This window comes from Protopterus annectens, chromosome 2.part2, assembly GCF_019279795.1.
Source record: "Protopterus annectens isolate FY-2018-M chromosome 2.part2, PAN1.0, whole genome shotgun sequence".
Classification (NCBI taxonomy): Eukaryota; Metazoa; Chordata; order Ceratodontiformes; family Protopteridae; genus Protopterus; species Protopterus annectens.
The window spans coordinates 316,746,263-316,773,061 of NC_056730.1; the positions used below are offsets into that span (position 1 = coordinate 316,746,263).

Genomic DNA, 26,799 nt, shown 5'->3' on the forward strand with positions numbered 1-26,799 from the left:
TGTGGAATATTAGCATTAAATACTCTGAAATATATAGCATGCTTTTGGCATTTGTTTTCATTCTGGTTTGCAGTCATTTTCCTTCTTAATGTAAAGCAAAATAACATTACAAATGAAATTATTGGAACTCAAATCAGTCTGTATCTATCATAGTAAAACAGCAAACTTACAAGTACATAGTTACCTCGAGTTAGTGCCACCTGCTGTGAGTAGCAGTCAAGGTTTCCCCTTCTTGTGAACATATTCTTGGCGCAGATTCTAGTATGTTGTATACCCTGTCTTCAGGGCACATTCACTTCCCAGTGGTGCATACCATAGTGTCACTTATTGAATCTGGGAGAGTACACCCAGTCCCATACTTCTTATTTTTGAATTTAACAAAACTGAGGTGACACTGTTATGAGAAACAGACAAGGATACAAGATTATAAGCTTTCAAAACATAACATAACATCCAGCAGGTGGAAAGGTCACTCAAAGATGGATGACAGTGGGAAGGTTATAAGTACCCCCTGCAGAGGGCTCTGTCATCGATTAATTGGCATGGTTAGTAATCCTTTGTTATGTTTTAGTTTTAAGGGGCCTTTGCAGAGTTTAGTGGAAGGGACAAATGCTACATTGCATCCACATACCTCCCAGAGAGACCAAAGAGAAAAGATGCAGAATGCTGAGTCCTGAAGCACTAAGCTTCCAATGGAAGCTAAGCTCCTAGAATCATGACCTAAACAGTAGTGTTTATAAGAGTTGCTTGCCATTGGAAATGAAATGATCACTCTGCTTAACTCCATCAGTTTGTTGTAGATTATTTCACAACACTGATAATGTGACGTAATTTCCTTGATATCGTAAGCACAATTTGTTGTGGTTTTGGATTTAATAAATGATGTCCCATAAAGTCACCAGCAAATGCTTTTGTCTCATTCTACATAAATATCTTTGTTGACATTACATTTCTTTATGAACAAATCATGACATAGGATGATTGAAAAAGATAATGGAGCCCTGTCCTCACAGAAAAACTTTAGCCAGAAGAATAAAGAATTTAAGTGCATTCACTAAGCATATGAAATTGTCAGACATTATGGCTTTTGTTTTTCTTCTGGGAAAAACTTGAGATAAAAATATTCATAAAGAAGAAATGCAGACGTCTTGCCCAGACTCTAAAACTTAAAAGCACAGTGAGCTTTCATAGCCTTTGACAAGGCAGGCTATTTTTGAGCCTTTTCTTGTCCTTCTCAATTATCAGAGAAGTGCATCCCCAAGTTGGGCAAGAGCCCGACAGCCCATTCATTCATATTATGGAAGCTCAGTAGACTTATAAAATACTTCTGTAGCAAAAGACAGATGGTAGAGAACAGACTCCTCTACAGGTCATACAGAGTGGCTTACCCACCTTCCACTAAATGGGTCACAAACTTTTAGTAAATTCCTTCTAAGGGAATGGCTTGCACATTCCCATGCATATATACATCCATCAGATCAGTGGTGTACGTGTGCCACTAGCAGTGTGAGCTTGCACTGCCTCTTCCACAGGTAATCACCTTCATTCTTTCTAATAGTTGTCGCCAGCACAGTGAGCCAAGCCACATACCTGCATTCATGATAGGTTAGCTGGCATCAACCACTCAAATCCATCCCCCAGGAAATCGTACTACTAATCAAACATGGGGTTGTATGGGATGTAGTGTGTTTCTGGGCTTTTTATAGAGACTGGCATTTCCCATGTCAGGCTCTGGTGTTCAGGTTTTATCCAGCTACTGTGACACTGAAGCCTTTTCTAGTTCCCCTCTCAGGTCGCTACTACTTATATTTGTAACCTACAGATGTTCTTTGTGTTTGCAGTAATCACACTTGGGTTATCCTGCCAGGGGTTGCCCTCAGTCGGCCTGAATACCAAAGGTGTAGTATTTCTGTGTCAGTTGCTGTCTCTTCAGGACTGACGACAGGTTGTCAGTGGTGTAAAAACAGGCAGCTGACACCATTACATCAGTCTTTCTTGCCAAGGAGCCCGAAGCAGAAGCAGTTTGCATGCGTGGCGGTCGGCCACTACCTGTGTTTTCATTTCCGAAATTGAAGTTGAAGTCTTCGAAAGCTAAGTAGCCCATTAAGGATTCTTTTTTCCTTGCTCTAACTGATGTCAGAAAAAGTTAACAATTGTCTCGCCTGTTGAAAGCAAATACCACACCAAGATTTCCATTCTTACTGCGTCACCTGTTTAGGCCCAGACCACAACGTACCTCGCTGCTGGTTTTGTGCTTTGTTCAACACCCGAACTATTCGTCGTCTGGCCCTTATTGTAGCTAAATACTTTCGCTCTCTATCTCCGTATTCTGAAATGGCTTCGGTAAGCCATCCGACTACCAATCATCTGAAAAACATAAGGATAAAGACAGAGACAGACCGCACAGGTCCAAAACTGCCAACAACGCTTCCATTAAGCTAGTCGCCAGTTCGCTGGTACTCAGTGAAGCACTTTTGTAGCCCCTGATGCCCGCTTCGATGGATTCGCAGGCCGCTACCGAGACCCGTTCGGAGTCCGGTATGCCACGAGACTCTTCTTTAACTATGGAACCTGCAGATGTCTCTACCTTGGATGGGTCTAGAGCCGCTGTGCAGGCACCGGCTTCTGAGGAAGTTCTACACACTACCATTATTTGACACAAACTGGCTACTTCTTTCGTATCTTCAGTTCTTTCTAAAACTATTGAGTTTCTAAGGCTCGGAATACAAGCTATGCCTAAAACACAGACGACCCAAACCTAAGTGTCTGCTTCCTTGCCACAATCACAGATGCTTAAAATGGCAGAAGACTTTATAATGCTGATTAGAGGAAAGCCAGCCTTCCCCTGCTAAAAGAAAGAGAATTGTCCCCAGCAGCTTTATCTGACCAAGAGTCTGACGACTCTGGGGTTTCTGATTATGAAGACATGCCCTTATCTGCTTATGAGGATTCAGATGCAGAGGAATCTATTCCTTTTGCCTCTCCTCCAGAGGATTTTTCTTTTGGTGAAACCCTGCATAGTTTGAGAGAGCATTTCCAGTGGGAATGCCAGGATTATCCTCAGTCCAAAAAGAGACTCAGGGAGTTCTTAGAATTACCACAACACAGACCCTTAGTTATCCCTTTTGTTCTGGATGGTGTGGATGATGTCTTTATGGAATCCAGTCCAACTCCTGATACTTTACCCCCTGCTCCCAGGAAACCTGACAGGTACTACAGAGTCCCTGACGCACACAGATTTCTTTTCAAGAATCCTACTGCTGACCCAGAGGTAATCTCCCAAGGACCTAAAGGAATAAAAGCAACTACAGCTAAGAATCCCACCCCCTCGGACAGGGATTCCCGAGCATTAGACAGATGGGGTAAAAAAGTATACACTTCTGCGACTCTTGCCATTAGAGCATTAAATTGTCAATTCCACATTATGAAATACCAGCAACATACTGTGGAACTCATTAAGCAAAAATTATCTACCTTCCTTGACTGTGCAGAAAGTAAAGAATTACAGGAGCTTATGCACTCTGCATGCCAAGTCAGCAAGCATACCCTGCAACGTGGGTCTGATGCCCTCGAAGCATCTTGCAGGGCAGCAGTCACAGGTTCTGTACTTAGAAGGCATGCCTGGCTTAAGGAGCAGACCTTGCCAAACCATGTCAAATCAAAATTATTGGACACACCTCTGAACAAAGACAATCTGTTTGGCACCAAAGCAGAAGAGGTTTTAAAAAAGATGGAAGAAAAAGCTAAGTCTATGCAGTCAAAGATTTTTTGCAAGTACAGCCTCCATGATTCAGTAGCCATTGCCCCTCAAAATGTTGGTCCTTTCCAGCCCCCTCAAGGCCACCTCAGACTAGACCTAGGTGAACAGACCCCCCCAGACTGCAGTTTCAGGGTATGCAGAGATCCTCCACTTTTAAAACAGGGAGTGCTAAGCCACCCCCTTATGGAAAGAATTCACAATGACTTCTCAACTCCTCCCCTCACCTCTGCCCAATTGCTAGTGCCCCTAGGAGGAAAACTTGCCCCCCATGCAGAAAACTGGACCTCCATCACCAATGATAATGGGTAATGGGTCCTCAACATAGTTTGCCAGGGGTACAGATTTTATATCCACATGCTGCCAACCCCAAAAGGGTTCCCAGATCTTCCTCCAAACCAGTGGGCAGAGGTACAAAACCAAGTTCAGTCCCTGCTCTCCATAAGGGCAATTCAGCCTGTTCCTGCAGAACAGATAGGCCAAGATTTTTATTCCAGACTTTTCCTGGTACTCAAAAAAGAAGGCACCTGGTGCCCAATCTTAGATCTATCCATTCCAAACACCTTCCTGGTGGTACCAAAATTCAAAATGCTCCCTTACAGTAGCTTCTCTCTGTACTGGTCAAAGGTGCCTGGTTAGCCACCCTAGACCTAAAGAAGGTCTATCTGCATATCCCAGTCAAGGACTCCTGCAGGAAATATCTATGTTTCAGGATCTACGCATTATCAGTTCTCTTGCTTCCCTTTGGCTTATCCACTGCTCCCAGAGTTTTCACAAAATGCCTGGCTCCAGCCATTGCCTATTGCAGACAAAGAAATATTCAACTTTACCCCTACTTGGATGGCTGCCTGATTCAGGCAGACAGTCGGGAAAAGCTGTTGCAGCACCGGAAATTTGTAAAGGACCTTCTAACCTCACTGGGGTACACTATCAAAGAAAAGAAATCCAAACTAGTCCCCAGTCAAACAGAAATATTTCTGAGAGCAAGCTTGGACACAGCATCCCAGATGGCATTACTTAGTTCAGGAAAAACAAACTTGTTTGACAGACTACTTCTCTCAAATGGCCACCAGAACCCAGTTATCCGCAAGGAAAATCCTGCAAGCTCTAGGGTTCATAGCCTCCTGCATTCTACTAATTCCATATACCAGACTGCATATGAGGAAACTTCAATGGTACTTAAAAAGTCTTTGGTGCCAACATTCTCAGGACCTGGAAACTATCATACCTATGATACCTTGTCTAAGGAAAGAGTTCCTTTGTTTGGCAGCCACATGCAACCACAACAAGGGGCTTCCCTTTACACAACCCCATGCCGCCCAGACCCTAACCACAGATGCATCAGACTATGCCTGGGGTGTACATCTGGATGGCAGGTGCATTCAGGGCCACTGGAGCCCAAATAAAATTAATCTGCACATCAACCTGAAAAAGATTCTAGCTGTTCAGCATGGTCTAACAGCTTTCAGATACCTACTGTCTCTGGGGCCTCTTCTAATCAAAACCGACAACACCACAGTGATGTGGTACATCAAGAAGCAGGGAGGAACCCACTCTTGCCCACTCAGCAGGCTAGCCAGGACCCTTTGGAACATGGCCTCAGCCATGCATATTCACCTGAAAGCACAATTCCTACCAGGCTAGCAGACAACTTTAAAATCTCCTAGACCCACACGAGTGGAGATTAAACCACAACACCTTCAGCCTTGTGACCTAGAAATGGGGTACCCCGAAGGTGGACCTATTTGCCTCCCCCTACAACCACCAGCTCAGCAAATTCTGCACCAGGAAACCTCACAGCAAGGCCTGGAAAGTGGATGCCCTGTCCTTCCACTGGGAAAACCTCTCAGTCTATGCATTCCCCCCCTTCCTCTTCTTACCAGATTACTACTCAAAATAAGGGAGGAGAGACCAAGGGCAATCCTGATTGCCCTAGACTGGCCACACCAACACTGGTATCCGTTGCCTCCATGGCACCTCTCTCAGATTCCAACTCTCCTGACTCAGCAGGAGGGAGTGTTCTTGCATCCACAATTGCACACCTTGAACCTGGTAGCTTGGCTTATTCCTTGACTTCTCTTCCCGTGGCCAGCCTAAGCAAGCGAGTCCTGGATGTTGTACGTGAAGCCAGATGACCCAGTTCTAGAAAATCCTATGCTGACAAGTGGAAAAGGTATTGTTCCTGGATCCAGACTAAATGAGCAGACTCAGCACAGCCATCCCTTACCTCTCATCCTGAATTACCTAGCAGAGCTACTCCACAGGGGCCTTTCCTTCTCTTCCATTAAAATCCATGCCTCTGCCATTTCTGCACATTACAGCACTGAGCCACCTCTCTTTTCATACCCTCTCATCAAGCAGTTCCTGAGAGGGGCTAACAACCTAAGGCCACCAAGAAGAGCCCCTACCCCTGCTTGGGACCTTAACTTTGTGTTGGAAAAGCTCACTGCAGCTTCAGCAGAGTTAAAATTCCTTGCTTGGAAAACAGCTTTGCTTTTGGCCATCACCTCAGCTAGAAGAGTGTCTGAGCTACAAGCACTGATGGCTGTGGAACCCTTCATCTTTTTCCATGCTGACACAGTCTCCCTCAGGGATAACCCATCCTTCATGCCCAAAGTGGTGTCCAGTGTGGCTCTCAACCAATCTATCCATTTGCCCACCTTTTTCCCTAAACTTCAAAGCAAGGGGGAAAGCATTCTGCACTCTTGATGTGCACAGACAGCTCAGATTCTACCTGGATAGGACTAAGCCCTTTAGGAAGTCTGACTAGTTCAGCTTTGCACCAGGGGCAGAGGGCAAAGCCATATCAAAATAAACCATCTCCAAATGGATAGCACACTGTATCCATTTCTGTTACAAACACCATGGGAAACCACCTCCTCAGGGGGTCAGAATGCATTCCACTAGGGCAACTTCAATGTCTACAGCCTTTCTCAGAGGAGTCCCTACCAGGGACATTCTGGAAGCTGCAACTTGGAGTTCTGTTCATACCTTCACCAAGCATCACCACCTGCCTATCTTTTCCAAATCCAGGGCGGGCTTTGCAACTGCAGTCCTGCAGGGCATACTAGCCAGCACCAACTCTTCTTGACCTCCTCCACCCATTCTTCAGCTTTGGGAATCAACCCAAGTGTGATGACTGCAACAGTGAAACACGAAGAACATAGTACAGTTGTGTACACTTGCCATAAATGTAGATGTTCGAGTGGATTCACTGTTGCAGTCCTGGTTTCCCACCCTCCAGCCCCCTTGTCTGTCTCTCTCTCTCTTCCTCACTCCTTACAGGGCTATTGGTATTTACTTTTTACTGGTGGTGGTGTTATTCCACCATAACTTAGCTCCATATTTGGGGGCTCCTGACATTTGGGGCAAGAAAAACTGATGTAATGGCGTCAGCTGCCTGTTTCTATACCACTGGCAACCTGACATCAGTCCTGAAGTGACAGCAAACTAAGCCTCTGGTATTCGAGCCGACTGAGGGCTACGCCTGGCAGGATAACCCAAGTGTGATGACTGTAGCAGTGAATACACCCGAACATCTACATTTATGGTAAGTGTACACAACTGTACATTTCTGTGTAAGAGATTATAATTTGAAAAATCAGGACATTGAGAGCTGTGTATAAGGTATGTTTCCCATCACAGATCTAAGACACAGGATGATAGGGTTGAGAACCCGCTCTAAAGTGGTGCCATTTATCCATTCATTCATTTATGTATTTATTTTCTTTTGTTCATCAGGTTGATGCATTGATCCACAGACCCATTTACAGGCACAAGCATGAACCATCAAGGCAGGTTGCAAAAATATGAAATAGTAGTGGAAAATCATATTGTACATTATCAATGATTGTGTGTGACTGAGAAATGTAATAAAAGTTATGCATCATCAGTGTAAGAACATTTTACAAGTAATAGCCTAACAAATACTCATTCGTATAGCCATATGAAATTTCTGAGATGAGTAACAGTTGGTATACAATTTACATTGTAGTGCTGCATCTAAAGACACACAAACTTTCATCCTAAAATAATAGATATAATATGGTATTACCCAAATTAGATGTGGGCATTGCCTCATTAGTCTGTGTAAATAGTTAACGTGTCATAAATTTGATGAATGCACCTTAGACAAAGCTGTCTCTCTTTTGCAAGAGCTCAGTGGTGAGGATCATATTCCAGGTAGTAATTATATGCATATTTACAAATGAATATCAAACATTGCAGGTGACCTGTTGTCAAATAAGTCTGGCAAAGTAATAAAGACTTACTGATGTTTATATTTGGAATTATATTGTGCAGTTTATCCACTGCGGTGGTGGTGCTGTGGTAGCGTTGTCGCCTCACAGTTAGACGTTGTCCCGTTCAATTCTTAGTTGGAGCGTCTTCTGTGTGGCGACATGTGTGAATGGGCGTTCCTTTGTTGAAGGTTGTGCATCAGGCCCGGCAAGTCGGCATGTAAAAATCTACTTCCAATCATTAGCGAACCGGAGTTCTGCTGTGGCGACCCCCTAAAAGCCGAAAGACACAACATTGTGCAGTTTATCCAAGCTTAGTAAAGCAGTCACAATTTTTTTACTTATACAGTATAATGATTTAACAATTAGTTAAGTTCCTTTATGCTCGTTAATTTGTCCAGAAGGTATTTCATGCAACATGAGCCATTTTAGTGAGGGATTTTTACAGCTTGCTAAGTAAGGTGCTTCTTGTAGGGTTTCTAAGTGAGTATGGCCTGCTATGCATTGAAAGCTTTTTTCTCAAGTAGTGGACAGTAGACAAGAGTCTGTAGGTTCAGTTTTAGTCTAAGTGACAGTTTATGTTCTGCCACTTCTTTTTCTTCTTGCTTTTAAGTTGTTGTAATGGAAATAATACAGCAGCAGGACAAAAAACACATTTTAGAAAGTTATATCTGTGTGACTTCTGATAACCCATGGATTGGGCATTCATCTTGCAAAATATTCAAGACTCCTAGCTTTATGATTGCAAGGCAATAGCAAATGAATACTCTGCACTAGTACAAAAGGCTACAGTGCATTTTTGATATCAAACCAGATTTTTTCAGAGAAACAAAGGGAATCCATCTCCACCTTTTTAAAATTCAGAATTGGAAGTTTGACAGTACCTTAGCTTATTCTGACTACATTTTGTTACCTATGCTTATTTCACAGGTAGGGGATCATGAGGACTCTCCTTTTTTGAGAAGATGAGTTTTGTACAGAATCCCTCAGTCTTATAAAAGGCCTGTTTAAACGATTCACTAGAAAATTGTTTTACTTAAAAAAATGGATATTTGCAGGTCCTAAAATTGCAGCATTCAAAACCTCTTGCTTTTCCACCATTTATTTTGCAAGCAATTGGAAGATGATGCCTTTTGAATGTGATGCTCAGCTACCATCTCTAAAGAGAATGGACTGATTCCTCAGAATTTTGGAGGACAATAATTACAGAAACCTAGTAGCAGTTCATATCTATCAGCTGTCCCTGATTTTTAAGCGTGTATCTGATTCTAGCTCAAAAGTTGGTATGTCTTTCCTAAAATTTCAAATTCTTTGAAACATCCCTAAATTCACTGAGTTTTACTTCAGAACATGTATGTTAATTAGCATTCTGTTGTTCTATCTACTTTTAAAATGAATGGTACTAATATTTAAAAGTAGTCCCTGATTTTGGACCTGTTATTTTTGTCTTTGGCCCTGATTACGCAGAGAAGATGTTAGGGAACTATGTGGCTGGAGTTTCATTCAAGATGGATGCTGACTAACACTGGAGAAGAACTCTGCAGTTTGGTGCAGTAAATAACAAGAAATCAAACAAATTTTGACACGTTTACTAAACTAGTGGTTTCTTGAAAGATTTGAGTTTTGCAACAAAACCTAAAAGTTTTCCATTCAAGACCTCCACAAGACAACTCATCCTGAGAAAGGAAGAACATGAGCACTCCAGCGTGTTAATGTCTTCTCTTCAAGAATTAAATCTGAAAATAGATAATGTTCAGACAAAAGTAGAAACGATGCAAGAGAAAGTAGTCAAGCAAACTGAAATGTTAAGATCAATGATGGAAACCAAAATACTCAAATATAAGAACCTAACATACCTCTAAATGGTATAGATGGAAGGGTAAAATAACTAGAACTGAATACTTACGAAAACGAAATGCATGAAGTCTGAATAAACTGGAAGATCTGGAAAACCGAGAAAGAGATCCAGCATAAGAAAAACTGATATGCTGGGAAAAAGTGAAGATAATGACTTAATTTGCAATTTATTGGTTATGTCAGTTCTTAAACTTACAAGAAGGCTTATCCTGTGGTATTGAAAGAGTCCATAAGAGCAATTGGCAGATCTTTTCCCGCTAACCCAGATTCCCCACCAAGATCTAAAGTAGTAAATTTTCTTTGTTACCTAAATAAGGATCTGGTTTTAAAAGCGGCTTGGATCAACTTTCCTTTAAGCCTAGGTTAAAGTCTTGCAAAGTTTGACAGTAATTATTCTAGCAATACATGAGAAGAAAAGAGAGAATAGTGGCCAGTAATATTTCAAAAACAAGATAACCTCAAGGCTCATCAACACTGTCTAGTTAGACTAAAGATAATTGTGCTTTTTGGGACAGAACATTTAGTACCCTGTATGAAACCAGGAGATATGTTAAGAACAGCATCACTATCTCATCACAAAAAGGAGCTGGATTGTTTATTCTCAATGCAAAGATCTTTAACAAAAAAGATTTGGTCTGAATGTACAAGCAAAAAAAAAAACAATTATCTCATCCTAAGCTCCACAAGCCAGTGAAAAGAAACATACTTAAATGATTTAAAAAGAAAAAAAAATAATTCTTACTATATTTTATTTTTTGATTCTTGTATTTTTAATGTTTTCACTCTTCAGTAAGCCTTTGCCATATCTTTCCAAATGATTAATGGTTAAAAGCATGTCCTGTAACAACCTGGGTTAAAATCAGGGAAAATAAGGTAAGCTTCAGTGCTTGTGAATTTATAAAGTGCCACTTGATGTTACTATGAATTGATTTACAAAAGTAATATTTTCCATTTCTAAATAGTTTTTCATCACTCAGTAGGACTGAGTAGTTGCAGAATAAATATTCTGTACCCTTAACACAAACCTGGGCTCATTTTAAACATGGTAATGTTTGTATTGTTGACATCTGTGGGCAGCTCATAAATATTAGAGTTCCATTTGTGTAAAAAAAACGTTGTTGATCTTATTTTTCCCCTTCAGTGTATTACCCAGCAAGTGTTATTATGTACTGCACAAATATGTCAACTTTACATGGCTTTGCTATTAGGAGAACCTCCTGCCAAAGGCTCATGAAGGAGTCGATTATAATTTAAATCTAATCACATTCTGCAGAAAGTACTGCAGGGCTGAAGTTTCACTTTCTATCTACAAGTAGTTTTAGTGTAGTTACATTGGTACTTTTATTTCCATTTAAGCAGAATCATTTTATTTTTATTTTTTTTACACTTTCCAAGTTGCTTATGTGCATCAAGGGGAAACCCTGAGTTCTCGCGTTGTATTTCTATACATACAAACATGGAAATAATCTCATTCTTTAATTTGTTTCTACTGCCTCTGTGATATTTTTTTCTGTTTGATTTAGAACTTTGGTTTTGGTTACACTGAAGAGGATAGGTGCTGCTGCTTAATTTCATTAGGGTTTCTGCCTGCTTCTCTTTGTGAAGGACAGTCCCTCTTTGGGCAGTTGTGTCCTGCAGGGGAGGGGATAAAGAATGGCAAATATTCTGAGATTTTAAGATCAAAAATATTTTGTAAGTTGCATAAAGGAGTTATTTTGTATCTGAAATACCTAAATGTTATAAAAAAATAGCATAAGCAACTCAAATGCTATAATGAATAAGCATTTATTTTGGCAAACATATGGCAGTTCTGTCCTTTGCACTGGCTGAGGGTATGTTTTGTCCCACAAAATCTCATATATGTCCCATTTTAGGAATTTGAAAAGTTGGTAACCTTAATTTCATTTGTAAAGTTTTCAGTTCAGCATACCTCTTGGATCTAAATGCTTGGAGAGCTGGTCTACCTTCTGTTGATTGCATTTGCTTCTTTTATATGCTACTGCCAGTCCAATCCTGATGTGATTAACATTTAAGAGAGCTCTGTAGATGAGCTTTCAATGAATGTTTATTGGAATTTTGGTTACACAATTGATGTATGCAAGTGTAGTAAATTTGTTATAACCACTGTAATAAGAGTGTATTGTTAATATTTCTTCTTTATTTCTTTTTGAACTGTTTTAAGTGAATGACAGATGACATGCATTAGACACTTTATGGGACAAAAGTCTAACACGGGGAAGTGTAGAAAAAATATTAGATTGTGATTCCTAGCTGATAAACTCTACTTGGCTTTCTAAACTCTACTTGTATTTCAAGATGAGCCTAAGGACATCCTATAGGTATGTCAGGATAATGCCAAGTTTGCCTCTCAGTATTATAGTAAACATATAGTTTCCTCTTGAAGGCCAAATAGAGGTATTAGAAATCCCAGTGCAATCTTGTCTTAATGGTAGTACATTATTACATTTGAAGTAGTTCAAGACCAAAATTCTAGATGTTGAGCTAGAATTCCTAGCCTTCTGATTGTTTTTGGCCTCAAATGCAAGGGCGTATTTGGCTGGACTGATAATACTGATACAGTATTAACCATAGCAACAGTAGCAGTTATAATAATATAGCATTTAAAATATCTTTTTGCAGGTTCCATTCCAGGGCCAGTTTTGTTTGGAGTTGCTATTGATAGTTCCTGCATTTTGTGGAACATAGATGAATGTGGTACTGAGGGAGCCTGCTGGACATATGACAATCCAAGAATGTCTGACATGTTGCTAACCATCAGTAAGTTATTTTACCTGATTTTATGCCAAGACTTTTGTATATACTGATCTTTAAAATACTTGCGGTCAGCAGTAAATGTTATCCTAAAATGTATCACTTTCAGTTCTTGGAGATAAATGTTTTACTCTGGGTTTTTGAGTGATCCATAGGTAAGTAAAGTTGTCTTTGTAATTTAATTTATCTACAAGTCAAAATAGCTTTTAACCTTCAAGAAGGGAATATGTGCCATCCTAAATGTAATTGTTTACTGTTATGTCCCACTTAAGTTTACTGGTAGCACTGCCATAGCAGAAGTGTTGGATTAAGGGACATTGTTTTGAGGAGAGAGAGAGTTGCATTGGTGTTTCTTTAGAATATTTGCAGGTCATCAAACCACAAACTTACACACCTTCGTAGTTCAAGGCTAAAACTTGAGTGTTACATCTATACAATTATCTTTTATACCCCATCGGGTATAGGGCCACGGGGGTAGAGCTTCTCCCAGCAAGTACTGGGCACAAGGCAAAAAGCATCCACAGAAAGGTATTCCATCGGTTCATACTAGGCTAACAAACCTTGTGGGCTATTTTAAGCCTAGCCAATTACCCTCTGTGAGAATAAAACCTTGCACCCTGTGTTTGTAAGGTAAACACCTTAACCATTATGCTAACCTCCACCCTTCTTGAATGTCTAATTTTTCCTAAAAAGTATAACATCTGTGTCTGTCCAGTGATCTGAGAAAGTGTAATGGGTCATCAATTCAGAATGAGTTTGTGTCCTTGCCCAGATACTGAGATGTTGTGCCCTGGGTCCTTGTGTTGAATGTTATACTTGGCATTTGGTGAGTATTTTTGAAAGTCATGGGTAACCCTATAAAACCTGATTTGATCTGCATTCTGCACTTTTAGATTGCCAAGAAACTAGCAGAGGTTAACATTCAACAGTGAGTTTATTATAGTGAGATAAAGCATTTCTTGTTTTCCTCTCCAAGAGAGAGAGAGAGAGATAGTAAAACAATGTCCTTAGCTTTAAATGCATCTTGTGAGGCAGAAAGTTGTTGATCATATCCTGTTTCTTACCCATACTCTGCGCTGCAGAATATGCATTTGGAGTACCTTTAGCTGCTGTTGCTTCTAAGATTTTAATGCACTCAAGTCCTCTCATTGATGACGTATGTCCCACTTATTTATAACACGTATACTACAACTAAAGTTTCCTGTCTGCAGTTCTTCCTTCCAGAATATTGACATGCAGTGATGTCTGCTTATTGCACATATGCTTCTTTCTATGCCCTTAGGATGTCCATAGCATCCCTGTAAAATCCAAATGCATTTTGGGTCCATTAAGAGTAAGTGAATTCCAAGCAGCAGACTTGTCCCTGCACACTCCTTCCTGCTGAGATAGAGCCATGTATGAGTTATCATTTTTACCATTTGTTTTCAGTAAAGCAAGACAGATAAATCTTGCATGGTTACTTTAACTGTTGCATTTTCCCTTTAAATGTGTTTTCATATCCCCTAATCTTTAATCTTTTGTTTCTGACGCTGGCCTTGTTAGCATTCTGTACCAACACATTATCTGTATCATACAATTGAATGGGGTAGTGACTGATGCTTCTGGTTCCAGATGTTCACCTCCAACTGTTCAGAAAAAATTTCAGTTATCACTACTTGAGTTTACTTGTTAAGTTCTTGTTCTGACAGCCAGTAATTGTAATATTCTACATAAAATATGAAGCACTTGAATTAAAAGCTAACAGCAAAATGAAATGTCCATTAACAAGCGACAAGTGGTAGCACAAACAGCAGCACATAGCAGTTTTTTTAACACCAATGATCTAAGTAGGCACTTCAAAAGAGAATGTCATTGCCAAAACTGGTCACCATGGTAATTGTGTTGCCAACTTTTGCAGTTTCATTGCCACTTAACATGCAGTCAGAGAATGCAGAACATACATTGATGGATACATATAACAATATTACAATGTTGTGCAAGCTCTAAGCCATATGTTCAGTCTAAATCTGAGATCAGTAGCTAGCTGGTCCAAAACAACTTAAGGTTCATGAAGAGGCCTGGCTGACCAAAGGTTCGATGGACGAAAGTTCTATATCTTGGAAACATGGCAGAGAAAGAAAAAAAAGACATTCTTAAACTCAGAATTGCTCAGCTCATGAATAAGGAATTTATTTTGATTGCCAATTCCTTGGTGTTTGTCATTTAATACTAGTCTAAAAGAAGGTAGACCCTTAGTAGTGTTAAGCATTTTATAAATCCTGAGCACATCACTCCGAAATAACAGGTAATAGAGAATGAAAAAATGGATGCTGTTGCATTCGTCTGGTAGTATAAAAGAGTGACCTACCACCACCAGTTTGTTTGGTAAAAGGCCTTTTAATCTTTTTTAGGCCCCTTATATAATTTGATGAATAAGTTTAGATAGCTGAATGGCACTCTGTAATTTGTCTAACTAAAGCCTTTTACAGTTCAGTTAACACAAAGGACCCTTGCAGCTTTCATAATTTCAAGCATCCCCATACAGTGTTGCCGTCAGTATTCGCAGATCAGATTTCTTGTGTTCGGAACTAAAGGCCATCCAGGAACACAGACACAATTATGTTATTTTGTAGCTCCTGATTATCAAGTTTACTTTTAAAGTAACACCTTTTTTTAAATTCTACTGCCCATTTATTATTTGTTCCCTTATCTCACAATCACTTGGGTAACAAAATTGCCTCTTGAAGTTATTGAATTCTGTGAGATAACAAATTTTGCATTACCAAGCTGTGGTGTCATCTGATTTCTGTGTAGTTCCAAACCTAGCAATACCTTCAGTATTTCATCCATAAAGGCCAAACATAATTTACCTTTAAATGGTTAATACTATCTAGTTTCTGCACCCTTTCAGATTATTCAAGACACCTGTGAGATCATGTTGAACTTCTGTGTACTTAAATGTGATTTTATTGATTTTCCTAATATTTGTAGTAAATCACAGTATTAAAAATAATGTTATTGATAATGTAATTATGTTGTCTGTTTCTGATGCTGAAATGTATAACCGAGCATTTTGTGGCATTGAATTTGAGCCAGTTGTTAAGTGACCATGAATTTAAAGGATGTAAATGATTGCGTTGAATAAGATAGTCACTCAAGGATACAACTATCTCCTCATGTCTGTAGGTTTCTAAGATTTGGAGCAATATAGTTTGTGGATTCCTGTGGCAGAAACCATTAAAAAAGGCCCAGTGTTAACACCTTGGGTATATCACAAATAATTGACTTGCTAAAACGAGTTTTTCAAGTCCGCTGTTAAATTCATACCATTTAGCCAGTTAATGATGAAAGATCCCATAAGGGAGTGTTTCTAGGGTGTTAAATTTATTTCATCTACCTGCTGAGATGTAGTTTAGAAAAAAATAATCAAGTGGGTTATATACCCAGAGCAAATTCAGTTAGCATTAAGAGACCAGATCTGTTTTTAACTGTGTCCATACTATGAGCATCAGACATATCATGGAAAGTAATAGCAGGACTTGCTCAAAGCATTTACCAGTAATAAAAGTGAGACTTGTAGGTCTTAACCAGAGACAAAAACCTCGTCTCCACCTTTTTGGATGGTTAACTACAGTTTACTTCCAGGTTTGGGGAACACAGCCAGTGAACACGATTTCTGAAACCAGTTATGTAAATCTGATGTAGGATAAAAGGGGTGTATGTTTAAAAAAATATTCATGAACCTACAGATTTACCCTCAGTTTCTGATTAGTGCATTAGATGTTCTTTTCCAGGCTTAAAACTTGGCAAAAATCTACTGTTTGCCACCTGCTGCCAAGGCCTTTAGATGTAAGCATACAAAGATGAACATTTTTCACTAAAAGTTATTGAGAGGTTTCCTTTTTTCTTGTTCTTGTCTTCCCTGGGTTTTTAAATGGCTGTCTACAATTGGAGTACATTTGGCTAGAAAGTGAATATGATCTGTCATTACGGGTAGATCAACAACTGAGAATATCCTATGCACTCATTTCATTAGACCAGTTTTCTTTGGCTGGTGGTAACAGCTCTAGTACCTTTGGTAGTAAGATTACCAAGAATGCAAACAGGATCAAAGAATCCCAGTGGGTACTGGGGCTCAGTTTCAAGCTGTCTGGCTTCTGGATGATGTATAATTTCTGTAACTAAGTGGTGCTCATCCCAATGTGGAAATTTCACTACTTGAGTGTAGCCAGAGACCATTACAGTTTTATAAAAGTGCTATCAAAATTTATAGTGGATATCTAGCAGTCTCAATTGAAACTGTAAAAGTTTAGGTCATGCACAAGAAGGGCGACGAATTTGTAAAGTAGCATATAAATATGTGAGCAAACTTTTCATTGTCCTCAGCAGATGAGGTACGGCTGTGATAATAGCCAACAGTAGAAATGCCTGAACGTTAAGAGAGCTTAACATGTATTACTGTTGAATCATTAATGTTAAACAAAAGAGATGAACAAGGCTTGCCTTTAACATATGATGATACTCCTCTTTGTATTTTATTAGTTCTGTAGTTATACTAGTTGTCATAGCAGCATATGAGGTTTGGGAACAAACCAATTTGTCCAGGGACATCTTCAGGGAAGGGTCAGGTGGGATCAGGTAGTGGAAGAAGGTTAGGGTGGTGGAGGTGGAAGGATCAGGTAGTGGAAGAAGGTTAGGGTGGTGGGGATGGAACAGTTAAATTGGGAAAATAGGAGGTTTGGGAGGAAATGAGGCAAATACAAGGAGGGGCTTAAATGGTTTTGAGGGAGTGTAACTGGATACAGGATCAGATTTTGGCATGAACTTGCTACTGCAAGTATGACATCCATGACGACCTGTAGGTACTGTGGTGCAGGTAGGCCTTGGACTAATTTTAGTTGTGAACTGGAGAATTTGTGATGGGTGATATGTAACTGTGATCAGTGGAGGGAGGGGTTTAATGGGGTGTTTGGGCCATCATTGGCATTGTTGTTGTTGGTTATTTTGGTGCTAATGATTTATTGATACTTTTTATAAAGGGGAAGGTTAGGTAGTGCAAGTGTGTCTGGCAAGCTTCTGCACTGTATGAGTCAGTGTTTTCTTTAGTATTTGTGGTAAACATGTCTGGAAGCAGTAGGAGTTTGTAGGCAGCCTGACTGGTATGTTGCTTTAATTGGTGGTGCGCATTTCGACAGGAACAGCATGACTGTCCATGGACTGGGAAGAGGTGGAGTGCGTTAGTTCATTGCCAGATGTGCACACTTGTGGCGGGAGTAGTTTAATTGTTGAATCAGTTCATGTTGCAGAATACCTGATTTCTTAAGCCAGAAAATGGGTTGTCTCCACTTTATTAGTGGTGAGTATGTTTTGGGATGTATTGTCAATCTGGAAGTCATACTTACATGCTGTTCATTGGTGGTGTGTAGATTGTAGAGTAGCAGTTGCAAAAAAAAAAAAAAAAAGTTGAATATGTGTTGCTTGGGTTTTGCTAGTGGTGGGTGGTTGGTTGTCAGAGGGGCTCCGGGCTGATCATAGTTGAAGTTTTTCTGCTGTGCATGCGCAGTTGCTGCTGGGAGCTGCTTGGCTGTCAGGCTTCAGGTTGGTTGAAACGTACTTGTGGCTGGGAGTCTTCAGGGAAGAAAAGAGGGTATGTGTGATAATACAGGATCAAATTTGAATATGTATTATTAAAAATAATAGTAATGGAAAACATTCTTTGGGAGTTTGGTTGGGGTATAGAGGGCTGGCTAGTTTTGCTGTAGGTAATGCAGTGCACTGCAAGTCCTAGGGGGTAGCAGAGGTGTTGTTTCCTCTTTCAGAGGAGACCCTCATGGTCTTTGATGTTTGCAACTGGCTGGCTTTCATGGGAGAGATGTGAGGCATGTGTGCTTTAGTTTCATATTGGATAGGCAGACCTCTATGTGTAGCATGGTGCACTTCTGTAAAGCGTTGGCTTTGGGAAACAGCATCATGTATTTGTAGCTGTCCTGTAGAGAGAGGGATTGAGTGTCTATCATTATTGTATTAAGTTTGCATGAATGACTTAGACTTTGGGAGGTTGCTGTGGGGAATCCAGTGGAGTAATCAGTTATTATGAGTGATGTTTTGGTTGTTTTGTTTGCTGATGGGAAAATGGGTTGCTATTTGTAGCCTTTTTTCAACTGCATCCATGAATGTAGTGGGGACATACTTTTCCGTTGTTTGCAGTTGAAGAATGTCTCACTGGTGGGATGGTGGATTTTCTGCTAGAGGTGGTCCTGCTTGGGTAATTGCGGAGGTGGTGGTGTGGTGCTTCTGATGGTGCTGTGGTTGGTTGCTTGCAGCCAAGCTACAAGTCTTGGTTTTGTGAGTTTTCATGGGCTGAGAAGCACCTGCAAGTAATGCATTTACAGTGTAGCATTAACCATTATGGGAAGGGCAGGAAATAGCTCGGGAGTACAGACATGGGAAGAGAGTGACAGCAGTCAAAATGTGTAGGTGGCACTTGGCTTATTAGAATGAAGTGTGACAGATTTAGCTAGCTATTGAATTCTGTCCTGTGGTATGAAAAGCGAAATAAACTATGGAAAGCCCATAAACAAGGAGGTGCTGTATGTTGGGGAATTGTTACCTTGCAATAACTTTTTAAGTTGCGGTTTTGCATCAGTTAATGTTGCCAGAACATGATGTATATCATGTTCCATAACCCTCAACTTGTTTTCTCTGATGTTAGGGACAAATCCAAAAATAATCAAGGATGCCTTTTAAAATATCATTGCTACTAACTTGAGAAGATGACTGAATAAGGGCCTCATAAAAATTCTTTCTGGCAATCAGTGGGAGGATCCAGAGGGTTGAAGTCACTAAAAAGTGATATATTTGAGTTTCATACTTCAAATCCTTCAGAAAAAGTAAGTTAGCACAAACTCTTTTACTCTAGCAACCTGCTAAGTTTATGAGCAATATTTAAAGTCTGCTCCCCCATTTTGTCACGCTTTGTCCAGATTTCTTACACTCAAAGGTTGAATAGGTAGTGGAGAGCATAATGGTTAAGGTGTTTGCTTCACAGAGATAAAGTACAGGGTCTGATTTGTCACTTTAAGGACAAGCTTCATTTATTATGTGTGTATTTTATTGGGAGGGGGTGGGGGTGCATACTGTGGTTTTGGAGTTACTGAGTGTGGAATTGGTGGTGGTAGTGATGCATGCAGAGGTGGATTTGTTAAGGGTTGGCATAATGGTTAAGGCATTTGCCTTACACACACAAAAATTAGCTAGGTAAAAATGCCTTGCAAGGATGGTTGGCCTAACATTTGCTTAAATGGCAGTCTAGCAGTTGAAGCACAGGATTAAAGCTCTGAGCGGTAGTTCCTGTGGTACATGATTTGATATCTACATGGGTCAGCAACATTGCCTTTGCAACAGAATTAACCAGTCATGGAAATTTGGAGTGGCAGGGTTGTGTTTGTAGGCATTTTCAAGGGATTAGGAGACTAGAAGGTGGCATATTAGTTATAGTGTGTACTTTACACATTCAAGGCTGCCTTGAAGGAAATTGGCTTGTTTTTCCTCTAGTAATACTGTTTTCTCTTTTCCTAGATGGCTAGTGCATGAGTCTTGAGGCAGAAATGGGCAGCTACTGTCACACAAGATGAATTGTTTTGAGAGGCAGAGGTGGAGCGTCCAGTGGTGATAGAATCCACAGCCTTGAAGTGGATGGGGTTCAATGTTTGATGGAATAGGAAACAGTAAAGACTTCTGCTTTAGCAGCCTCGGGGCAGAGGAGGATTAGTAGAATGTGGCCAAGGATGTGGGACAGCTGGGTGGTAGGCTTCATTTATTACATGGCGTTTTGGTTGGAGAAGGATACTGCCTTTGGCCTTACCACTCTTGGCTTATTTTCTCATGACTTTGGCCTTACCACTCTTGGCTTATTTTCTCATGATCTGTGAGGCACAGTGTCTGGGTGAGGAATGCCTGGTTGTGGTATGATCAGAGGTTTGGAAGCAGAAGGCGGTGGATTAGTAGCCACATTGGGATATGGAACATTCTGACTTTTGGATAGATGTTAGGGTTGATAACTTTGGAGCCATTAGCAGGTGGGTTGAGGGGGGTTGGGAAGAGGGTATGCTGGGCCTTTGATGTGGTGTGTTGCTCGTGGGTGGTGTGTAAGTTTTCATACACCTGCTTGATGTGTGCAGGTATGCATTCAGCTGTATAGGTGGCAGGCAGGAATGCACGTTGGTCAATTTGAGTTTGCAGCAGCCTGAATCATGAGAGTTACCGTTACGGTTTCCTGGTTTTCGAGTAGTTTGGGTAAGGAGAATTTCTGGAGGCAGCAGAGGAGGGTGTCTTTTTCTCGGTCCAAGGGAAGACTGGGAGATGCATTTTCCTAGTAAGGTACAGGTATTGCCAGTTGCTCAACAAATTCCTAATTCAGCAGCTGCAATCAGGAATTAATAGATGAGATTTTCTATTAAATCAGGGGTGAGAGAGGAGGGGTCAATTTGTAGGAATTTGTGTTCCTTGCAGAGGAAGAAGATATTTTGGAAGGCTTGATGGAGAAGGAATGACAGGTGGGTAGGTTATTGGGTCTGATTAATATTCCTGGCTTTAACGTCTTTGTTTTCTCCTTTAGGGTTTGTACCTAAGAGGTTGGCAGGAAATGTCATTTGATTCACCATTGGTCTTATTACAGGGGAAATCTGTGCATGATTTATTTTGGGAGCTGACGCAAAAGTCAATTATGCATAATTAGTTGATGCACTGCAGATCATTTGGGGGCTTGCAGACCCATAGTTGGTGAAGGAAGTATTGAATCCATTTTCATTTATTGATTTGAGATGGAATGGCCATTGTTGGGTTTCAGTTTTACTTTGATAAGACTATGCTGATGGGATGCTCAGTGACGTGCTATTTTGGGAGGTATTTAGCACTGCTTTCCATTGGATTTGGCAGCAGTTGGGGGGGGGGGGGTAGCCAGAAGGCAGTAAATAAAATATGGATGAATTTTTAAGAGTAGGTGGAATGTTTGACAGAGCATTGGAAGGTATGCTTGTGTTTTGGGGATGAGTGAGAAAATGGATGGTATGTTAGCTAGGCGTTGTTTTCTGGGATTGCTAATTGATGTAGCTCATGGTTTCTTTCACTTACCAGATGCAAATGTAACACATTTGAAAGAAAAGTTTTGGTGGGAAAATCCAAGGACAAGGTGTGGATTAAGGAGCAGTTCACCTGGGTCATTCCTTTTGTGGGTTAGTGGCCTTTTGTTGAATGGTGTGAAAAGCAAACATCATTGGGTGACTGTTAATAAGCTGGTGTGGTCTGATTAAGCATTGTGGTTCTATTTTTGGAGCAGTTTAATGGTATGGCTTCTGTCAGGTGGATTGGGTTGTTCAAGGGGATCTACCATTGTTTACAGATGTGGCAGGAAGTATTGGGATGGGGGGCTTATTTTTGGAGAATGATTTGACTTGTCTGGCAGGATGGAAGAATGATTAGAGAAGGAAGAGTTACATTTTTAGAGTTAATTCCAGTTTGGCTGGCATTGAAGGTCTAGCAGGATAAGTTGCAGGAGAAAAGAGTTAATTTTCTCTCTGTCCATATGGCAGTGGTACGAGCAGGGTGTTGCCAGATAAGGTGTGTCAGGTTAGGTTAGAATGATTAGATGCTTGGTATGGGGATTCTACACAGCTTTTAAATGGAAGATGTATGGTAGGGCATTGCAAGAATTTGTTCAGTTTGTGTTGCAACTGCCTGAAGAGGTAGGAGTATGGTGGGGTGGAGTGTTCTTGAAATGTTTGGTTCAGGCATGGCAACAAGGTAAGGCAGTTCAGTTGGTCAAGGTGGACTTAGCTGTGAGTTGTATAGTTGCACGGGTGACAGGTTTATGTGACTTTACTATATCATGGACTGTGGTTTGTATGTGGAAGTGTTGGGGTTAACGGATAGGGTGAGGACTGACAGATGATGGCCATTGAGGTATTTATATGGTAAGGCATAGAGATGTTGATGTCAGAGATCACGTTTAGTACATAGAGGATGAAATACACCTCAGTTTTTCTGGTTTGAACCTCTTTAATGTGCACTTAGGTTGATTTGGGAGGGTTTGCTGAAAGTTTGGAGTGAATGAACGGGAACAGCCTTTTTCAGGCTGGTTGGAGGAAAAGGAGGGGCAGGCTTGTCCCGCTTCTGTTCCCCCTCTGGTGTTGGATGTTTACTTTAATGAGTTGGGTCATGAAATCCTCTTGGTGTAGCTGCTTGTCTCTTTGGATGGAGTGCTCATACCTAAGCTTCTCCTTTTAATTCTTCTTTCCTGGATCCCCACCAAGCCAAGTTCGATCTCCTGGCCTGCAGTGCTCTTTAACAGAACCAGGCAACCTTGGAATGAGTGTTATTTTCAAAGTATACAAAAAGTATGTTTTATCCTCCAGACAAAATTAATTGCTAGCCCCTGTTTAATTTCTATTTTTAAGTAAAGCACTCCATCACAGACATTAGTTTGCCCCTCCCCATAGTGTACTTTCTAACAACAGTCTCCCTTTGCAAGCTGTTTCAACTATTTCAAAAGCCCTGCTGTTTTTCTAGTATTACTAAACCCTTTCTCTTATAACTTGTGGTCTTTCAAAATCCCACATACTCCTCGTTACAAGTGTTTATTTCAAAAGAAAGGTATGCAAAACAAGTAAGTCCAAAGTACCTACTGATTTTCTTATTGTTTCAGAACATTAGCTGCCCCCCCTTCTGTACTTCTAACTGCAATCTGTCTTTAGATGCTGTACTATTTGTATGCTCTGCTGTTTCTCTAGTTTTACTAAACCTTTTCTCTTATAAATTCTTGTCTTCCTAATTTCCACATAACTCCTTGGTAAAATTGGCTTATTTTATTTCAATAAGACAGGTATGCAAAACAAGCAAGTCAGAGTAACTACTGCCTTTTCTTATTGTTTCTGGAGACTTGCATATCTGTGAAATGAGGGCCAGCTCTTTTCATCATACTATTACTATCCACCACTTTTCTGGTCTATTCTGATCCTCCCTCTCCCCACAAGAACAGTTGCAGTGGTCTACAAAAGACTCCCCCTTATCCTCCCACTCTAGGGATCTGTCCTTGTGGAGCCACAGGTGTACTATAGTATTTGTCCACTAGGTGGCATCCTCTCCTCATAATTCCTGTTTCATGACTTCTTTATTTTTCACTCTCTCTTAATTACTTATTGATTTGGATATCTGCTTTGATCTATAATAAACTTTATTCTACTCCCCTCTCTCAACTCTAGGCCCACCCCATCCCACCTAATCCCTGTCCCCTGGACCTACCTTCAGCTACTAGTCTCCACAGATTGGTTCTTCCTCACCCTTAGCCTTCCCTTGGGTCTACCCGCTCCGTTTGCCCTGCGAGCTCACTCCGCTCCCCTACCCTGCCCCCAATTCCCTCCCGCCCCCTGCACCTCTACATTTATACCCTTTAGCCGCACCCATCACCCCGCCCCAACCAACTAGTAACCTCCTCCCTTCCACACCCACTTCTTACTCCTCCCCTCTTTTCACCAATACTCTTCCATACCTCCCCTCTCTGTCTCCTCCCAAAATTTATAACTCACATACCTAGTAAACTAGCCACCCGCAGCATACCTTCCCTCAATATCCTATCCCACTATGCTCTCAAAAGCCATATCCTTCTGTACTCATCTAGTACTGTTCCTCAACATATCCTATATCTACTACCTGACCCTGCCAACTAACTATAACCACACTCCATCCTTTCATACTACTAACCATCTTAATCTACCTGTCTTACGTTCACACTTCCCAATCTCTCCATGCTTATACCCCATAAAACACCATCTTTTCTCTTATAAACTTATTACTCCTCACAACTATCCGAACCCTACAACAACTACCTTAAATCTAGCTAAACTCAACCCGTCTCTAAGCAAACAAAGTACCTCCCCAACCTAATGCTATATCTGACTTCTATTCTATTATTAGGAGACATACACCCCAACCCAGGCCCATCCTCATCCCCGCCAATGGATAAATCCATACTACTCACCTCCTTAAATGCCCAAAGTATAGTTAACAAAATCCCTAATCTGCATGCCTGGCTTACATATAACAAACCAGACATTTTCTTCATCTCTGAAACTTGGTTAAAACCTCATATAAAAGATTCAGAAATAAACCCAAATACTCTATAATCAGAAAAGCTAGAACAAACAAAAAAGGAGGTAGAGTAGCCCTTCTATACCTATCCTCCTTAACAGTTACCCCTTACAACATACCAACTCCCCAATTCAGTAATGCAGAACTACTCCTGGCTCTGCTTCAAGTAAATAAACACAAACACATATGCATAGCCTCCCTCTACATCCCCCCAGGCAACAATATTTCTACACTAGAAGATATCCTCTCCTGGCTTTCCAATAACATTAACAATGAAACTATAATTATGGGTGACATGAATATTAATTGGTCTGCAATACAGTCTCCCACAAATCCACTTAACATTACTCTTTACAACTTTTCTCAACTGATCAACTCCATAACTCGGCCCTCAAAAAAACCTCACCAGTGATAGTATCCTAGACCGGATATTAGTCTCCCACCCTCATTACTTCTCACATAGTGGCACCCTGCCTGAGTCCCTTAATGACCACTTGCCCACATTCACACACCGACTAACATCACCAATACATCTTACTCACAATTTTATTACTACTCGCTGCCAAAAAACTTTAACCCCACTACCTTTTCCAACTCTAAAAGCAATCAATTGGTACACCCTAAAAACTCTACCCCTGGAACAGGCTGTCGCCCACTTTAACTCAACTTTTCTAAACCTCTTAGAGCAACAAGCCCCCATAAAAACAAAATGAATAAAAAACAAAACTGCCCCTTGGCTAACAAAAAACACACTAGTAACTATGCACCTTAGAGATAAGGCATGGTCATCATATCAGAAACATAGGACTCCCCTAGCCCATAACGAATACAAAACACTCAGAAACAAAGTAAAAAAACGTATCTCCAGTAGACAAAATTACTTCTCCATAATCAAAAACAACAATAAAACGAACCCTCAAAAATTTTGGAAATGCCTGTCTACCCTCCTCAATCCCAACAAACCAGATAACCCGAGCCCAGACCCTAACACTCCTGACATAGACTTGGCCACTCAATTCAACACCTTCTTCATTGATTCTGTCTCCAAACTAACCTCATCCTTTTCAGCTTCAAACCCCACCATACCCCCCACTACACCCCAATCCTTCCCTACCAACTTTTCACCCCTCACCACTGCTCATCCCTCTATCTCCACTCCATCATCAACATTCTCAAATTCCCCCCTCCCCCACCATTCTCACTAAAACCTATACCCACATCCACCATAAAAAAACTACTGCAGAAACTAAAACCATGCTCTAATGCCCCTGATAACATTCCTTCTTACTTTCTCAGTATAGCTGCTGAAGCCATTGCCTTACCCATCAGCATTTTAATCAACCATTCCATTCAAGAAAGCTCAGTACCCCAAATCTGGAAAAAGGCTTTTGTTGTTCCATTGCACAAAGGAGGCATCAATAACAATATTACTAATTTCCGTCCAAGCTATTCTATCTCCTATCTCTAAACTTTTAGTAAAGTGTATTCACCTACAACTCCTACCATACCTCTCAGACAATAACCTACTAACTCCAACACAACATGGTTTCAGACCAAGACACAGTACTATGACCGCCCTACTCTCCTTCCTGGAAGCTGTGAACAAAGCCGGGGACACAGGACACATTGTCTCTACCCTCCTACTAGACCTCTCTAAAGCCTTTGATACTATCTCCCACAATTTATTACTAACTAAACTCTCCAAGCTTAACTTGTCACCCTCTTCTCTGAACTGGTTCACTAGCTACTTATCCAATAGATATCAGGCAGTGAGATGGAAAAAAGCCACCTCCCCTTTCATCAACACCCCAACCGGTGTTCCCCAAGGATCTATACTGGGTCGCCTGCTTTTCAATATATTCATAAATGATTTCCATAACTCTATCCCTTCAACTAAAATTATCCAATACTGGATGATTCAACTATAATCTGCTCTGCTACCTCCATCCCCACACTGCTAAAGTTTACTCAAGATGCATTCTCAACCACGAACAATGGATGAAAACAAATCACCTTGTACTCAATGCCTCCAAAACCAAAGTAATAGTATTC

General features: G+C 40.7%; 1 protein-coding gene across 2 annotated transcripts in view; it reads left to right on the top strand.

Moving 5' to 3' along the window:
- Positions 1-26,799, top strand: part of SLCO4C1 (solute carrier organic anion transporter family member 4C1) — a 761,635-nt gene that overhangs the window by 688,347 nt on the left and 46,489 nt on the right. For both annotated transcript variants that reach the window (XM_044063878.1, XR_006363839.1), the window contains one exon: positions 12,493-12,630. In XM_044063878.1, coding sequence (XP_043919813.1) covers positions 12,493-12,630 — 138 coding nt within the window. The remainder of the gene's footprint in view (positions 1-12,492; positions 12,631-26,799) is intronic.